Raw genomic sequence first — 13,043 nt, 5'->3', positions numbered from 1 at the left:
GTTTTGGACAAAAGAGCTTCACCCACAATTCAATAACTAATGCTTTATGACTTTCTGGACCAATACAAGTCTAGATCTGAAGTAGCAACCTCAGATATGGACTCCAAACCCGAAGTGGATCCCAATCATACCAAAATGGCCCTAAATCTCATTCAAGAATAAATCTAGGAGCAACAAAGGAAATGTAACAACTCATTACCTCCAAGATGTGCCCAACACTGCAGTAGATTCTGGATCTACACTACTTTCTCGATGCAAACCCTTTTGATCTTCAAGTTTCTTCCACTAGAACACCTCTCAAAGCTTCAATCTCCCTCCAATGGCCTTATACACACGAGCTAGGGTTTACTGGATCTCAAAGGGGGCTAAGGGAGCTGAGGGGAGGACATTAAGTCCTTTAAATAGGGTGCAAACCCTAAGATTAGGGTTTTTCTCATCCCAGCACCAACTCGTCGAGTCCAGCTTCCGACTCGGTGAGTTGGTCACTTAATTCGCGACCCAAACCCGCTCCGACTCGTGTGTATTTTCAGCCGAGATGATGCGAAGGAACTTTCTGTTGAAATGAATATTGATCCGGTATTCTCTCAAAAGCGGCCAGTTAGTAGAAAAGAAACAATTTAATGAGAATTCAAGTGATAAGATGTTGTATTTTCAGCCGAGGAGAACTTTAAAGTTAATTACTTTTTTTATATTGTTGATCATGCGAGTGCTTCTCTTAAAACAAGATTTCAACAATACAAAGAGTATGAAAATATTTTTGGTTTATTGTTTCCAAAAAAATCGAAGGAATTTGATGACAAAGATCTCAAGTCATGTTGTAGCCGTCTCGAAGTTGCACTTAAGTCTGGTGAACAATCAGATATCGATTTTCATGAACTTTATATGGAGTTAAAGCTGATTGATATGTTTTTACCGAGTGAAATTACGAGCCCTATTGACGTTTTAAAGTATATGAAAAAAGTCGATTGTTTTCCTAATGCAATTATTGCCTACAGAATCTTATTGACTATTCCTGTAACGGTCGCATATGCAGAAAGAAGTTTTTGAAAGCTAAAGTTGTTAAAGTCCTACCTACGGTCCACAATGTCATAAGAAAGACTTAATGGATTGACGACAATAGCTGTTGAGAAAGATATATTAGAGACTATTGATTATGAAGAGTTAGTGAACAATTTTGCTTCCAAGAATGTTAGGAGAGTCTCGCGATTCATGTAGTTATCTAAGATTATCTATTGTATGATCGTTCTTTTGTTTTGCTTCATATTATAATAGTTATGGAATAATTAATGAATTTTTGCTATAAGTAAAAAATAAATATATATTTAGGGCCCTCTTTTTTATTTTGCACCGGGTCCCTAAAATCAACGGACCGATCGCGGTATAACATGAATAATTTTTAGATTTAAAGTCGACAAATCCAACTTCTTAATGTTAAAGTTATATGTTTTTTTTTTTGGAAATTTTATATTAGCCAAATGCCCACATGATCCAATGCCTAATTTTTTTGGAAATTTTACATCATGCGCTCAACGTTGTGGCCTAGGGTCAACTCAGACAATATAATGATTTTTTGCTCAAATTATCCAAAGTTAAATTTGAAGAATGATTTAAATTTTAGATAAAAATGATAAACTTATCGATAGAATTTCAAATTAACTTTGTATGTTTCATTTTCAATATTATTTTTTTAACTTATTAATCTACTTATTATTATTTTTTTTGTTTTATCAAATAATTTATTTAGAATCAAGAAATCAAGAAAGATTTATATAAACTCACAAGGGACGAAGAATATATGTGATTGGTCGATTGGGTATCTGTTTCACAGTTCAATGGGCCTCGGCCCAGTGGATAGGGTTTGATGTTACGGCTTACGCGTATAAAAATTGATTCATCTCCACGTTAGGGCTGGAGTACAGCGTAGAGGCGGAGGAGAAGCCGGCAAATCAGGGGACGATTGCTTCACTTAATAACGGTAATCGTGAAAACCTAATCTTCCGAGTCTACTAATTTCATTACTGTGTGATTTATGATACGGATCCCGATCCCGATTCGAGGACAATGGTTTTGTTTAGTTATTTTCTAGGGTTTGTTTTCTGTGTTTCTTTTTCTTTCTGATATAAGTTTCAATGATTCATCGACTCTGAATAAACTAAGTCTATTTATTTTGCATCAAATTTAGGCATAAAGATGTTTCAAATTGATCGAAAAATTATTTTTATGCCTTTACAAAGTTGTTTCATTTTCATTTTCATCGTAGTTTGGTTAGGTTTGGTTTGAAGGGGGATACGAAAAGTCGAATATTAATGTAAAATTTTTGATTTCACCATGGTTTTATATGTTTGATTCATGGATATGCCGAGTAATTGGATGGAATACATAAATAAATAATCTCTTGGTAACATACTTTTGGTATTTGTTAACTTTCTTGATTGGTTTTATTCTGTTTGCTGCTATTATGGATTTTGTTTGTTCTTGCAGTTTATTTATAAGAAATAAATAAATCGTCTTGGTGGTTTTTTTTTTGTTTTTGTTTTTGTTTTTACCATTTCCAACCCAGAGGCATCTCTGAATAACCAATGATAAACCTTTAACATTTGATGGCATCCACAGCAACTTAAGTATGAGTACGTCAGTTTATGCACATCTGTACACTCATACCATGAGCATATGTAATCTGCATCAATATAGCTTAAATCGATTAACAATGATTGGACAAGTTTATCTGGGATTTGGTGAATTATTTATGCATATGTATATCACAAGGCAATTGTATTGATTTTGGGCTTTGGTTTTTGTTCTCTTAATTAAGACGAGCTTTCTAATTCTATTGTGCAGCAGGGTTCAAAAGTCAACAAACTGCAGATGGATGGCGAAATGAAGAATGACTCAGGTTTGGATGTATTCTTTTGCAAGAAGTTACTGTAAATATGTTCAATTAGAGTTTTAGATACACAGACACGAATCATATAAAAAAATCATGCTTGTATTTAGAATCTTTAGAATGCAAAGTCAAATAGTTTAAAATAAACACACAGAACAAGTTATTTAGAATCTCCACATGGTGATGCTAACCACTTAGTTAATAACTTGTGCACCGGTATTGTCTTCTTCTATGGAGAACGGAACAGCCAAAACCCTAGATTTGTCATCAATCTGACTTGGTGTAGAGTTTTGACATCTGGCTAATTTCTCTTCTTCTTCGGATGCTTTATACTGATGAAGTTGTTGTTACATAGAACTCTCTCTCTCTCTCTCTCTCTCTCTCTCTCTCTTTCTCTTTATATATATATATATATATATATATATATATATATATATATATATATGTTTCAAAAAGAGAAACAGTATTGAAAGAATAAGGTTTAAATACTTTTGTTCAAAGTTTTAAGGTTTTATTAGGATGAGTTTATATTTTATTCCAAGTTTAGAGTTGTGTTTGGAAAAAATAACCCATTTGCAGAAATGATGCACATTGATTTTTACTGGGAATTGTTTGTTATGCTGAATCTAAATTCTTTGATGCAGGGAAGGTGACACAAGACATGGATCAAGGACACTGTGAATCCAGGTTACTTACTGGATATTTTAATTCTTTTTTGAATGATAATAATTTAAAAATATGGGCATTAGAGAATGATAAAGAAGTTTCACAGATTTTTATATTCTCTAAAGTTTCCATTATTTTGGATTTAATCGGTTTGCATTCTAAAGTTTACATTTGTTTATATTTTTCAGTACCACTTTAACTTTGGTGAACGATTTGAATAAATGTATGAGCGATGTTTGGTCTATTTCAAACATGCATGAAATAATTTTTTTTAAGTAAAAATTTCATGATCTTTTTAATTTCTTATAATTATTAATTTACTATTAAACAATCTTCATAAATTTGCATTTTAACTGCAAAGGTCCATCTATAATATCAATGAATTTGCTTGAGTTTTTTGTGTTTGTGTGAGGGAGAAAATTGTAAAGTGGGTTTAATATCAACTATCTTTTCTATTTTGAGACAGTTGAATCAGGAAAAACTTTGACAAGTGTTGAATTTGAGACAGAGTTGGTTTGATATCAACTATCTTTCTATTTTGCACTTGCTCTTTTTATGCATCATCTACAGTTAAAGTACATTTGTTTATATTTTTCAGTGTAGATAGCGCTACTCGGGCTTGGTTGGTCAACAATATAAATAAAATTAAGAGTGTTGTTGAGTCCTTGTCAAACAGGCTTGAAGGTCTTGGCACTTATGTAGAAACTATTGAAAAGGGTTTGAAAAAATATAACCGAGAGCCAGATCCTGAGTTTCGTTTAGATCTGAAGCCATCTTCTTTGAATCCAGTTGATCTTCTACCATCTTTCCCTGACAAGTTTGATCTAAATGTTTTTTGTAATTGGGTAGAGAGAGTAGAAACATGTTTTAGCTATTATTTTTTTTCAGAGGCTGAAAAAGCCGAACTTGTAGCCCGTACATTGCCACAGGAAGGAGAGGCTTTCAGATGGTGGCAAGGTATCCAAAATGAAAGCATGCAAGTCGATGAACGCCCGTTTGATTGGAGTGAGATGAAGTTGCTGTTTTTGGATGAATTCGTTTCTCCAAAATGTTTGGAAGCCAACAAGAAATCCAAGACATCCTTGTAATGTATTTCAAATTCAAATTTTCATTGAAAATGGAATTGCATGTATTTGGAATTTAAGAACGTAAAAAGCTGTCGAATCGTTCCTATTTATGTGTTGCTTGTCCTTTATTATTATCACTTTAACAATACATTGCACATTGATCTCATATGCTGCAAAAACCTATTGACCTGTGTTAAGTCGAAAAATTCTGTGATTCAACATGTTACTTATTTTTGTGATATATATTTTGTAGAACATCAACTCTTAATAAGGTAAAAGGTACTATAATGACAAAAAAAAGTAGTAGCCATAGTGATAGTATAATGAAGATGAGATGGTATTTTTGTTCTTATAGTATATTTAAAAACTTTACAAAATTGAGAAAATGATCATGTGGTTTGGTGATTTCTTTGGGTAAAATTCAAAAAAAAAAGTTTATTAGCAAAAAAGGTATTTATTTGGTGGTTTTGGACATTATCTCGTTAATTTTAAACTTATTGAAAATAACAAATTTATCTCTGGATCATTTTTGAAGTTTATCTTTTTACTAAATAATAGATTATATTAATTTTTTAATTATTATTATTTTTTTATATTATTTTTTGTTTGATTAATTCTTTTTTATTGGATTTTTATACATTAACAAATATATTTTTTACTATATTATATTCATATATTAATAAATACTATTTTATTATATTATTATTTTTTTTAATTTCTTCGTAATTTTTTTATTCGATTATTATATATAATTTTTATCTATTAATAAATATTACTTTATTGGCTTATTAATTTCTATTAATTATTTTTTTAATTTTTTTTATTACGTTAATTTTTTCATTGGGTTATTACTTTTAATTTATTATTTTTATATATAATAAATATAATTTTATTAGGTTAATAATATGTATTGTATTATAATATTAGTTCTTTTTAATTTTATAGGTTCCACCACAAAGTCGTCAGAATACGTAAAAGTGCCGTCTCCCATCGTTGAAAATCGACAGGACAACCGCCAATCACTTTCATCGATGGTTCGGCGAAAACCCAACCAACTTGTTACACCCAATGTCGTCAATAGCCATCTATGACAACTTCATCGCAATATGTCAGAATCCTCCATATCTGCCATTAAGACGACCATATTCTGTTACAACCACGACCATATTCTGTTACAACCACCAACCACAGGAGGTCCGATCTAAATAGTCCTCGTCAGCTCCTCCATTCGTTGCCTACCACCTTGTGTCGTCGTATCATTTCGCTAGAAATCACTGATCATCTTCTACAGTCGGCCATTCTCGATGAAAACTACATCGGTCGACTTCCCACATAATACGCAACAAACCCTAGAAAACATACAACCTCCAACCGACAATTCGTTACTGACACGCCATCGATGACGACAATGTTAAATCGAGGGTTTTCAAACCCCCATAGCCACTTCATGTGGTGGCAAGGTTGTATAACACGTTATTCGGTACTCGTTCGACCAACCGCCGAGTAGCTAGTACTCGCGAGTACTCGAATTTGGTAATTCATGTAGAAATATTTTTAAGGAAATTATATATGTCAAAATCATATTTTATTGAAATATATAACAAATTTAGATACACATGAATACACAAAAACTGAAACACACACGATGATCTCACTTCGTGATTAACAACTAAAAATTTAAGACACACACACATACACACACATATATATATATATATATATATATATATATATATATATATATATATATATATATATATATATATATATATATATATATATATAGTAACATGCGTTGGAGACGATCCGATAGTGGTGATGGTGACTGAGTGATGGTGGTGGCGATGTCCAAAATATGTTATCTTCCAAATAATTAAAATAAATTAGGAGAGGTGGGGTGGGTAAGATTTTTTAGTATTTTTATTTAAAACAATAAAGAAAACAATTAAAAGAAAATAAAAACAATTAAAAATAATATATTTTATAAATAAAAGTAATAAATTTAAAGTAATAATCCAATAATAAGAATTAATGCAATAAAAAATTAAAAAAAAATAATTAAATGAAATTAATAATCAAATAAAGTAATACTTATTAATAGATATATATTTTATGTTAAAATTAATATTTATTAATATATAATACTCCAATAAAAAAGAATAAATCCAATAAAGAAGAAATTAAAAAAATTAATAATCAATTAAAGTAATATTTATTAATATATAAATATAATATATTAAAAATATTATATACATATATTAAAAATCAACACGTCTGTGAACAATGTATTTTTACAATTTCGGACTTTCACCACTTCAATTTATACATAATGACTATTTCGTCATGTGATGTTTTGACCATCTTATTTTGTAATCCACAAACCCACCGCCATCACTTTGATAATTCTTCAACCCCTTTCTTCTTCATTTCGACGACTTTCTTTCTTCGTTTCCGACAGTCTTGGTTTGAGTCTCCCGATGACTTTTCAACTAAGAATTTAGGAATTCAATTTCTCTCACCAAGAACCGCCAATGCAACATTGCCGCCACAAAATACCCACCAACAAACGCCTGTACTGTGTTGATGTGAGGAATTTGGTATGTTTTATTATGATTTTCTATTCAATTTCTGTTCAATATCTGTTCTTTCTGATCCTCTTGACAACTTCTCATCCAATAATTTAGGAATTCGATTTCTCTCAACAACCACCGCCTACGTTGTATTGCCACCACCAAACGCCCGTCAACAACCGGTTGTACTGTGTAGCAGTGAAGAATTTTGGTATGTTGTATCTTCTTTCAATTTTATTATGATTTTAGGCTTCAATTCCTCTTCTTTATGATCATTTTGTGTTTTTTGAGCAATGTCTCCGACTTTGTGGGTATGAGGTTTCCGACGATTTCCCGTCCAAGAAATCAGGATTTCAAAATTTTGTCGCCAACCACGTCTGCTCTCAATTGCCTACACCAATTCTCTGTTGTTGTATGATATTCCGGTACGTCATATATTGTTTCTAATTGATTTTGATTTTCTGCTTGATTACTCTTGGTTCTGTTTTTTTAGTGCGCTGCCTCCCATTCTTATTTTTAGGAAAAAGAATTGGAACTTAATTTCATTTTAGTCGTGTATAATCAAATCATTTAAAAGAAGAGAAATCAAACCTGCATCTTTAGTTTTTGACAAGCTAATACATTGTCCATTCAGTGGAGACCATGGTAGTATCTAATGCTTTGTGGTTAGCTCCCATATATATAAAAACCTGTTTATCTGTAATTGTTTGTGCTTCTGATAGCAAGTAATCAATAGCAATGAGCCACATGTTTTTAATTTTCTTCAATAAGGGATTTCATTTAGGCTTTAGCTTCTCTTCAAGTGTACATTATTATTAACATTTCAGTCTTAGTAAAAACTGATAAGAACTTTGGGCTTCCTTTGAGGTCAAAATGGTCAAAAAATATTGATGACTTGAAGCCTAAAGGTTTTGTTTCATAAGTAGCTAAAAGACTTATATTTTTGTTGTTTAATGCTATCTTAGGTCGTTTGTGTGGTAAAAATGATGACATTCAGATGCTTTTTTAGTTAAATAGATAAACTAAGTGATTATATTTTGACAATTGGTTCTTGATATTCCTAAAAGTATACATTAAGCACCAGGTAAAACATTTGAATCAAAACATGGGTTAAGTTTCCATCTTTTTTAAGTTTGTTTCGAGGTCATGGATATCATGATCTCATCTTGGAATATATATAGTGGTTCAAAATGTTTACTGCTAATAGTGATTTGTTGCTATTGCATTACATATACTCCAAATATTTTAAAAATATCATTCATTAGGCACGACTACATATTCCAAGATGAGATCACGATATTCAAAGCATAAGTTTTATAAAAAATTTGAAATCGTTTTTAACATATGAAAAAAAACATCTCATTCCACTGAGATAATAAGAACCACAAAAAAGTTTATCTGTTTAACTAAAAAAGCATTTGAATGTCATCATTTTTAATACAGAAACGACCTAAGATAACATTAAACAACAAAAATCTAAATTTGTTAGATACTCTAAAACAAATACTTTAGGCATCAAGTCATTGATATTTTTTTTGACCATTTCGCCCTCAAAGGAAGCTCAAAGTACTTATCAGTTTTTACTAAGTCTGAGATGTTAAAATAGTGCCTGATAACTAATAAGGAATAATGATTTTTGGATAAACCTAAAAACTAATCTGATAACGTATAAAGTGGTAAACTACTATTACAGTGATGGTCATTGTGGCATAAACTTTTAAAAAATTGGTCCTTATATCAATAGTTTGTTACAGTAATGGTCCTTGAGGCAAGAATCTGTTACAATAACTGTCCTTGTGGCAAGAATTTGCTACAAAAAGGTCCATGTACCAAAATCTGTTACAAAAACGTCCCAGGTCAATAATTTGCTTAATTTCCCTCTTTTTTCTATGTTTTTTTCAACATATAATTAGTTTTTCGCAAATAATAGAAGTTTTTGTATGTGTGATAACTATTGATTTCCTATTCGATTTTCACTTTTGACTTTGCTCACTTTTTTCCTTTCCAACTCCGTGTGTTTGACATTTCAAAAGCCTTCTCCAAATGAGGACAAGATATTGGATCATAAAAAATGATACATAATAGAATTAGAAGCATACAACTATAGATGCATATAAGGAACTAAAGCTACAAGCAGTATTCCTTTGTATTTTATTAAACAAATGGTTCATTGAAATTCTCCAATGTAACACATGTGAAATGATAAAATATGCTACAAATCTGGAAAAAAAATCTCATACAACAGTTCTAATCGGGTAATTGCATCAAACGTGTGAAATGAAAAAAATTATGCTATGAATGTTTACCATCTTTCTTGGTGGAGGTTATATTGGTAAACCATAAACCATGTTTTATGTTCAACATTCTAGGTTTGACATTTTCATCGCCAACAACAGTTATGCTTTGTTGCCCCCTCCAACCGTCTACACTCAGTTGCAATTTGAAGTCTGGGTATGTTGTTTGTCCTTTGTATTTGAAATTAATTTTCTGTTCTATACTTAAATTTTGATTTTTCTCTATTTCTTCCTTTCTACTCTGTTAGTTTGACATTTTAAAACCCTTCTCGGTATCTCATGAATTTGTGTTAATATAAGAATTATATAGTTTTTGTGTTACAGGAATCTGATATCAACTCTACCTTGGATCTTCGAAATTGGGTAAGTTGTCTTTAACCCTTTCACTGGATATGGTTTGTGTACATAATTTTTATAGATTTTGGTCCTTAATCAATACTCTATTACAATAATGGTCCTTCAGGCATAAGTTTTTATAGAATGGTTCTTATTTCAATTTTATCCTATTTACAGGGAGTTTTAGTTGAATTTATAACAATGTATCCATGGATTAATACAATCATAGAGTAGGCTATTAATCTCTTCTAAGTATTTTTAAAATATTCTCCAAAAGTCAGTTACTAATCATAATAGTTAGTTTCAAATTTACTTTTTAGAATCTAATTTTCCATATGGATTACATATAAAGTATGTTAAAAGTCAATGAAATTTGGATTTCCATTTCAGTAAATGCCTTCTTGTGATGCCTCCAAAATAGTGACAAATGGCTTCTACTTCCAATACAATAGTCCCCCGTCGTTCATGCAGGAAATCACTTTTAGTAGAGATACCAACGTTGCCTGTATATTACGACTGTTGGAATTGTTCCTGTGTGTGTGAGTATTGTGGGGTGTTTTTTTGGTATCATGAGAGAGTATTGTATTTATCCCGAGCCAATCATCCACGATATACAAAATGTTGTAAGTCGGGAAATGTTGTTCTTCCCTACCCTATTCGCCCGCCTGAAAAGCTTATGCAATTTTATGAAGATGATCACTTTATGCATAACATAAGTGCATATAATTCCATGTTCTCTATGACTTCTTTTGGTACAAAGGAAGATCACTCAATCAAAAAAGGTTGTGCACCATATGTGTTTAAGGTCAGTGGTCAGATTTACCATTGGATTGGATCCTTTTGTCCTCAAGACATTCATTAACCCCGATTTCTACAGTTGTATATGTGTGATAATGAAAATGAGGTTGCTAATAGACTTCATTCTTTTCATGGAGAGGGTGAAGTACTTTTTTCTGCAAATGTTGTAGATTCATTAAGTCACATGTTAAACACACATAATGAGTATGTCCGTACATTTAAGACTGCGAGAGAAATAGCTCAGTCAATGAATTCAGATTCATATGGTGTACTGTTATTTGGTCATGTGCCTGACAGAAGATATGGTCCACTGGCTACTGGAAGTTTGGGTTGTATTGTTTGTGGTGATGATGTTTCTGGGGCTGTTTATGACATTGTTGTCCATTCAAAGTCTAGGTCAGCTATGCGAGTTAGTAAGCTACATCCGACTTATATGGCTTTGTAGTATCCATTACTAATCCCGTATGGTGAAGAAGGATGGTCTCCCACCATGCATTTAAGTATTGACTCTAATAGAAGTTTAACAAATAATATGTATTATAGTTATCAAATTCATGATCGAAAAAATTACTCTCTTATTTTACATGCACGCCGCCTTTTCCACCAGTATTTGGTGGATGCCTATACTTGCATTGAACAATCTAGGATTGAATTTATTGAACACCATCAACAACAATTGCGTTTAGAGTACATTAACATTATATATGACGCTTTGTCCAAAGGTGATACGGACAGTCGTGTCATTGGTAAGCGTGTCTTTCTACCTGTAACTTTCGTAGGGGGGCCTAGTTATATGTATAAACACTATAAGGACGTTCTAGCCATATGTAGGGTTCATGGTAAGCCACAATATTTCATCACTTTCACTTGCAATGTTAAATGGACTGAGTATAGAAGATACATGGATGTTGCTGGTCAGCGTGATATTCAAAACATACCAGATATCACTGCACACATCTTTAAGATCAAAGTTCATGTTTTTATTAACTTCCTTAAAGAAGACAACTTTTGGAGATGTTAGTGCATGTACATTTCTAATCTCTTATTTCATTCTTCTTCTTCTTATTTTTTTTCCTTCTGTTCCTTTTATGCCTTACGTAACATATGGTAAATTTTTATTTACAAATCTTACACCATTGATTCCAAAAAGGGGTTTACCACATTGTCATACGTTATTGTGGGTTGCATCTCCCTTTAAAATACAAGAAGGTGCAGATATTGACAAATACATAACTGCTGAGCTTCCCGACCCCATACTCAAACCAACACTATATAGGGCTGTTACTACATGCATGCTACATGGTCCTTGTGGTTTATTGAATATAGGTGCCCCATGTATAGTAGATGATATATGTGTGAAACGGTTTCCAAAACCATTCAACTCATTAACAAATTTCGATGAAAATGGGTATGTGCATTATAGAAGACGTGTTGGATGGTAACATGTCTTACAAAGTGGTGTTGGAACTGATAACAGGTATGTGGTGCCATACAACAAACGTTTGTGTAGTCGATTTGACGCTCACATCAACGTAGAATATTGTGGTTGGAATATGATGATTAAGTACTTATTTAAGTACATTTCAAAGGGTTTTGATCGTGTTCGTTTCACTCTTCAAACATCAGAGGCGAATACCATTGCTTCCTCCTTTACCATACCTGTCGTTGTGAATGAAATCAAGTCGTTTCTTGATGGTCAGTATATATGTCCACACAAAGCAGCATGGCGAATCCTAAATTTTTCCATTCACGAACGAGATCCAGATGTACAGATCTTGGCCGTCCATTTGGAGGGGATGAAAGCAACTATTTTCGAAGAAAACAGTCAGTTAGGTTCTTTAATTGATACCCTAGGTTTTGGTGTTACGACTTTAACGGAATGGTTGCACAATAATCAACATGATGTTTGAGGCATTGACTTGACGTACAATGATTACCCTGCTAAATATTGTTGTGACACCACTGACAAGAGATGGATTCATAGGACTATCACAACAAATACTACCATTGGCAGACTTGCATATGTACATCCAGCAACCGGGGAGTTATTCTATCTACGAATTTTACTGTGCCATAAAAAAGGATGTAAATCATTCTGTGACATTAGGACTGTTCGTGAAAGAACATACTCAACTTTTCGTGATGCATGTGAAGCGTTAGGGTTAACTGGTGACTATAAGGAATGGCTAATAGCATTCGAAGAAGCATCGTCATGGGCAACCTCATCAGAACTTCATTCTCTCTTCTGTCATCTACTTCTGTTTTGTGAAGTAGGAACCCTCTTTTGTTATGGGAGGCCGCAAAAACTAAAATGGGCGATGACATAACCCACACATTCACTTCCAGTTGTACAGGTCCCGATGTTATTCTACGTGTTGATACACTAGAAAAACAAATACTTCTCGAAATTCAAAAAACACTACTACCT

General features: G+C 32.4%; 2 protein-coding genes across 3 annotated transcripts; both read left to right on the top strand.

Moving 5' to 3' along the window:
• The first annotated feature begins 1,846 nt into the window (after positions 1-1,846).
• Positions 1,847-4,727, top strand: LOC145161611 (uncharacterized). 2 transcript variants are annotated; one of them, XM_079081168.1, is made up of 4 exons: positions 1,847-1,975; positions 2,842-2,893; positions 3,529-3,571; positions 4,149-4,727. In XM_079081168.1, exons 2-4 carry the CDS (start codon positions 2,866-2,868, stop codon positions 4,636-4,638), a joined length of 561 nt encoding a protein of 186 aa, XP_078937294.1. In that variant the 5' UTR covers positions 1,847-1,975; positions 2,842-2,865; the 3' UTR covers positions 4,639-4,727. The 2 variants fall into 2 exon arrangements, with proteins under 2 accessions (XP_078937294.1, XP_078937293.1); XM_079081167.1 differs by having other exon boundaries at positions 1,848-1,975; positions 2,839-2,893.
• A 2,421-nt stretch (positions 4,728-7,148) lies between these two features.
• On the top strand, positions 7,149-12,525 carry LOC145158764 (uncharacterized). The gene is made up of 8 exons (XM_079077612.1): positions 7,149-7,214; positions 7,437-7,612; positions 9,557-9,638; positions 9,806-9,844; positions 10,695-11,011; positions 11,159-11,631; positions 11,942-12,023; positions 12,093-12,525. The coding sequence occupies exons 1-8, from the start codon at positions 7,149-7,151 to the stop codon at positions 12,523-12,525; spliced, it is 1,668 nt and encodes a 555-aa protein (XP_078933738.1).
• The last annotated feature ends 518 nt before the right edge of the window (positions 12,526-13,043 follow it).

This window comes from Lactuca virosa, chromosome 2 (genome assembly GCF_052849685.1).
Source record: "Lactuca virosa cultivar CGN04683 chromosome 2, Lactuca_virosa_CGN04683_v6, whole genome shotgun sequence".
In the NCBI taxonomy this organism is placed as follows: Eukaryota; Viridiplantae; Streptophyta; class Magnoliopsida; order Asterales; family Asteraceae; genus Lactuca; species Lactuca virosa.
Note: the sequence above shows the minus strand (reverse complement) of the source record. Positions and strands in the feature narration are given on the sequence as shown.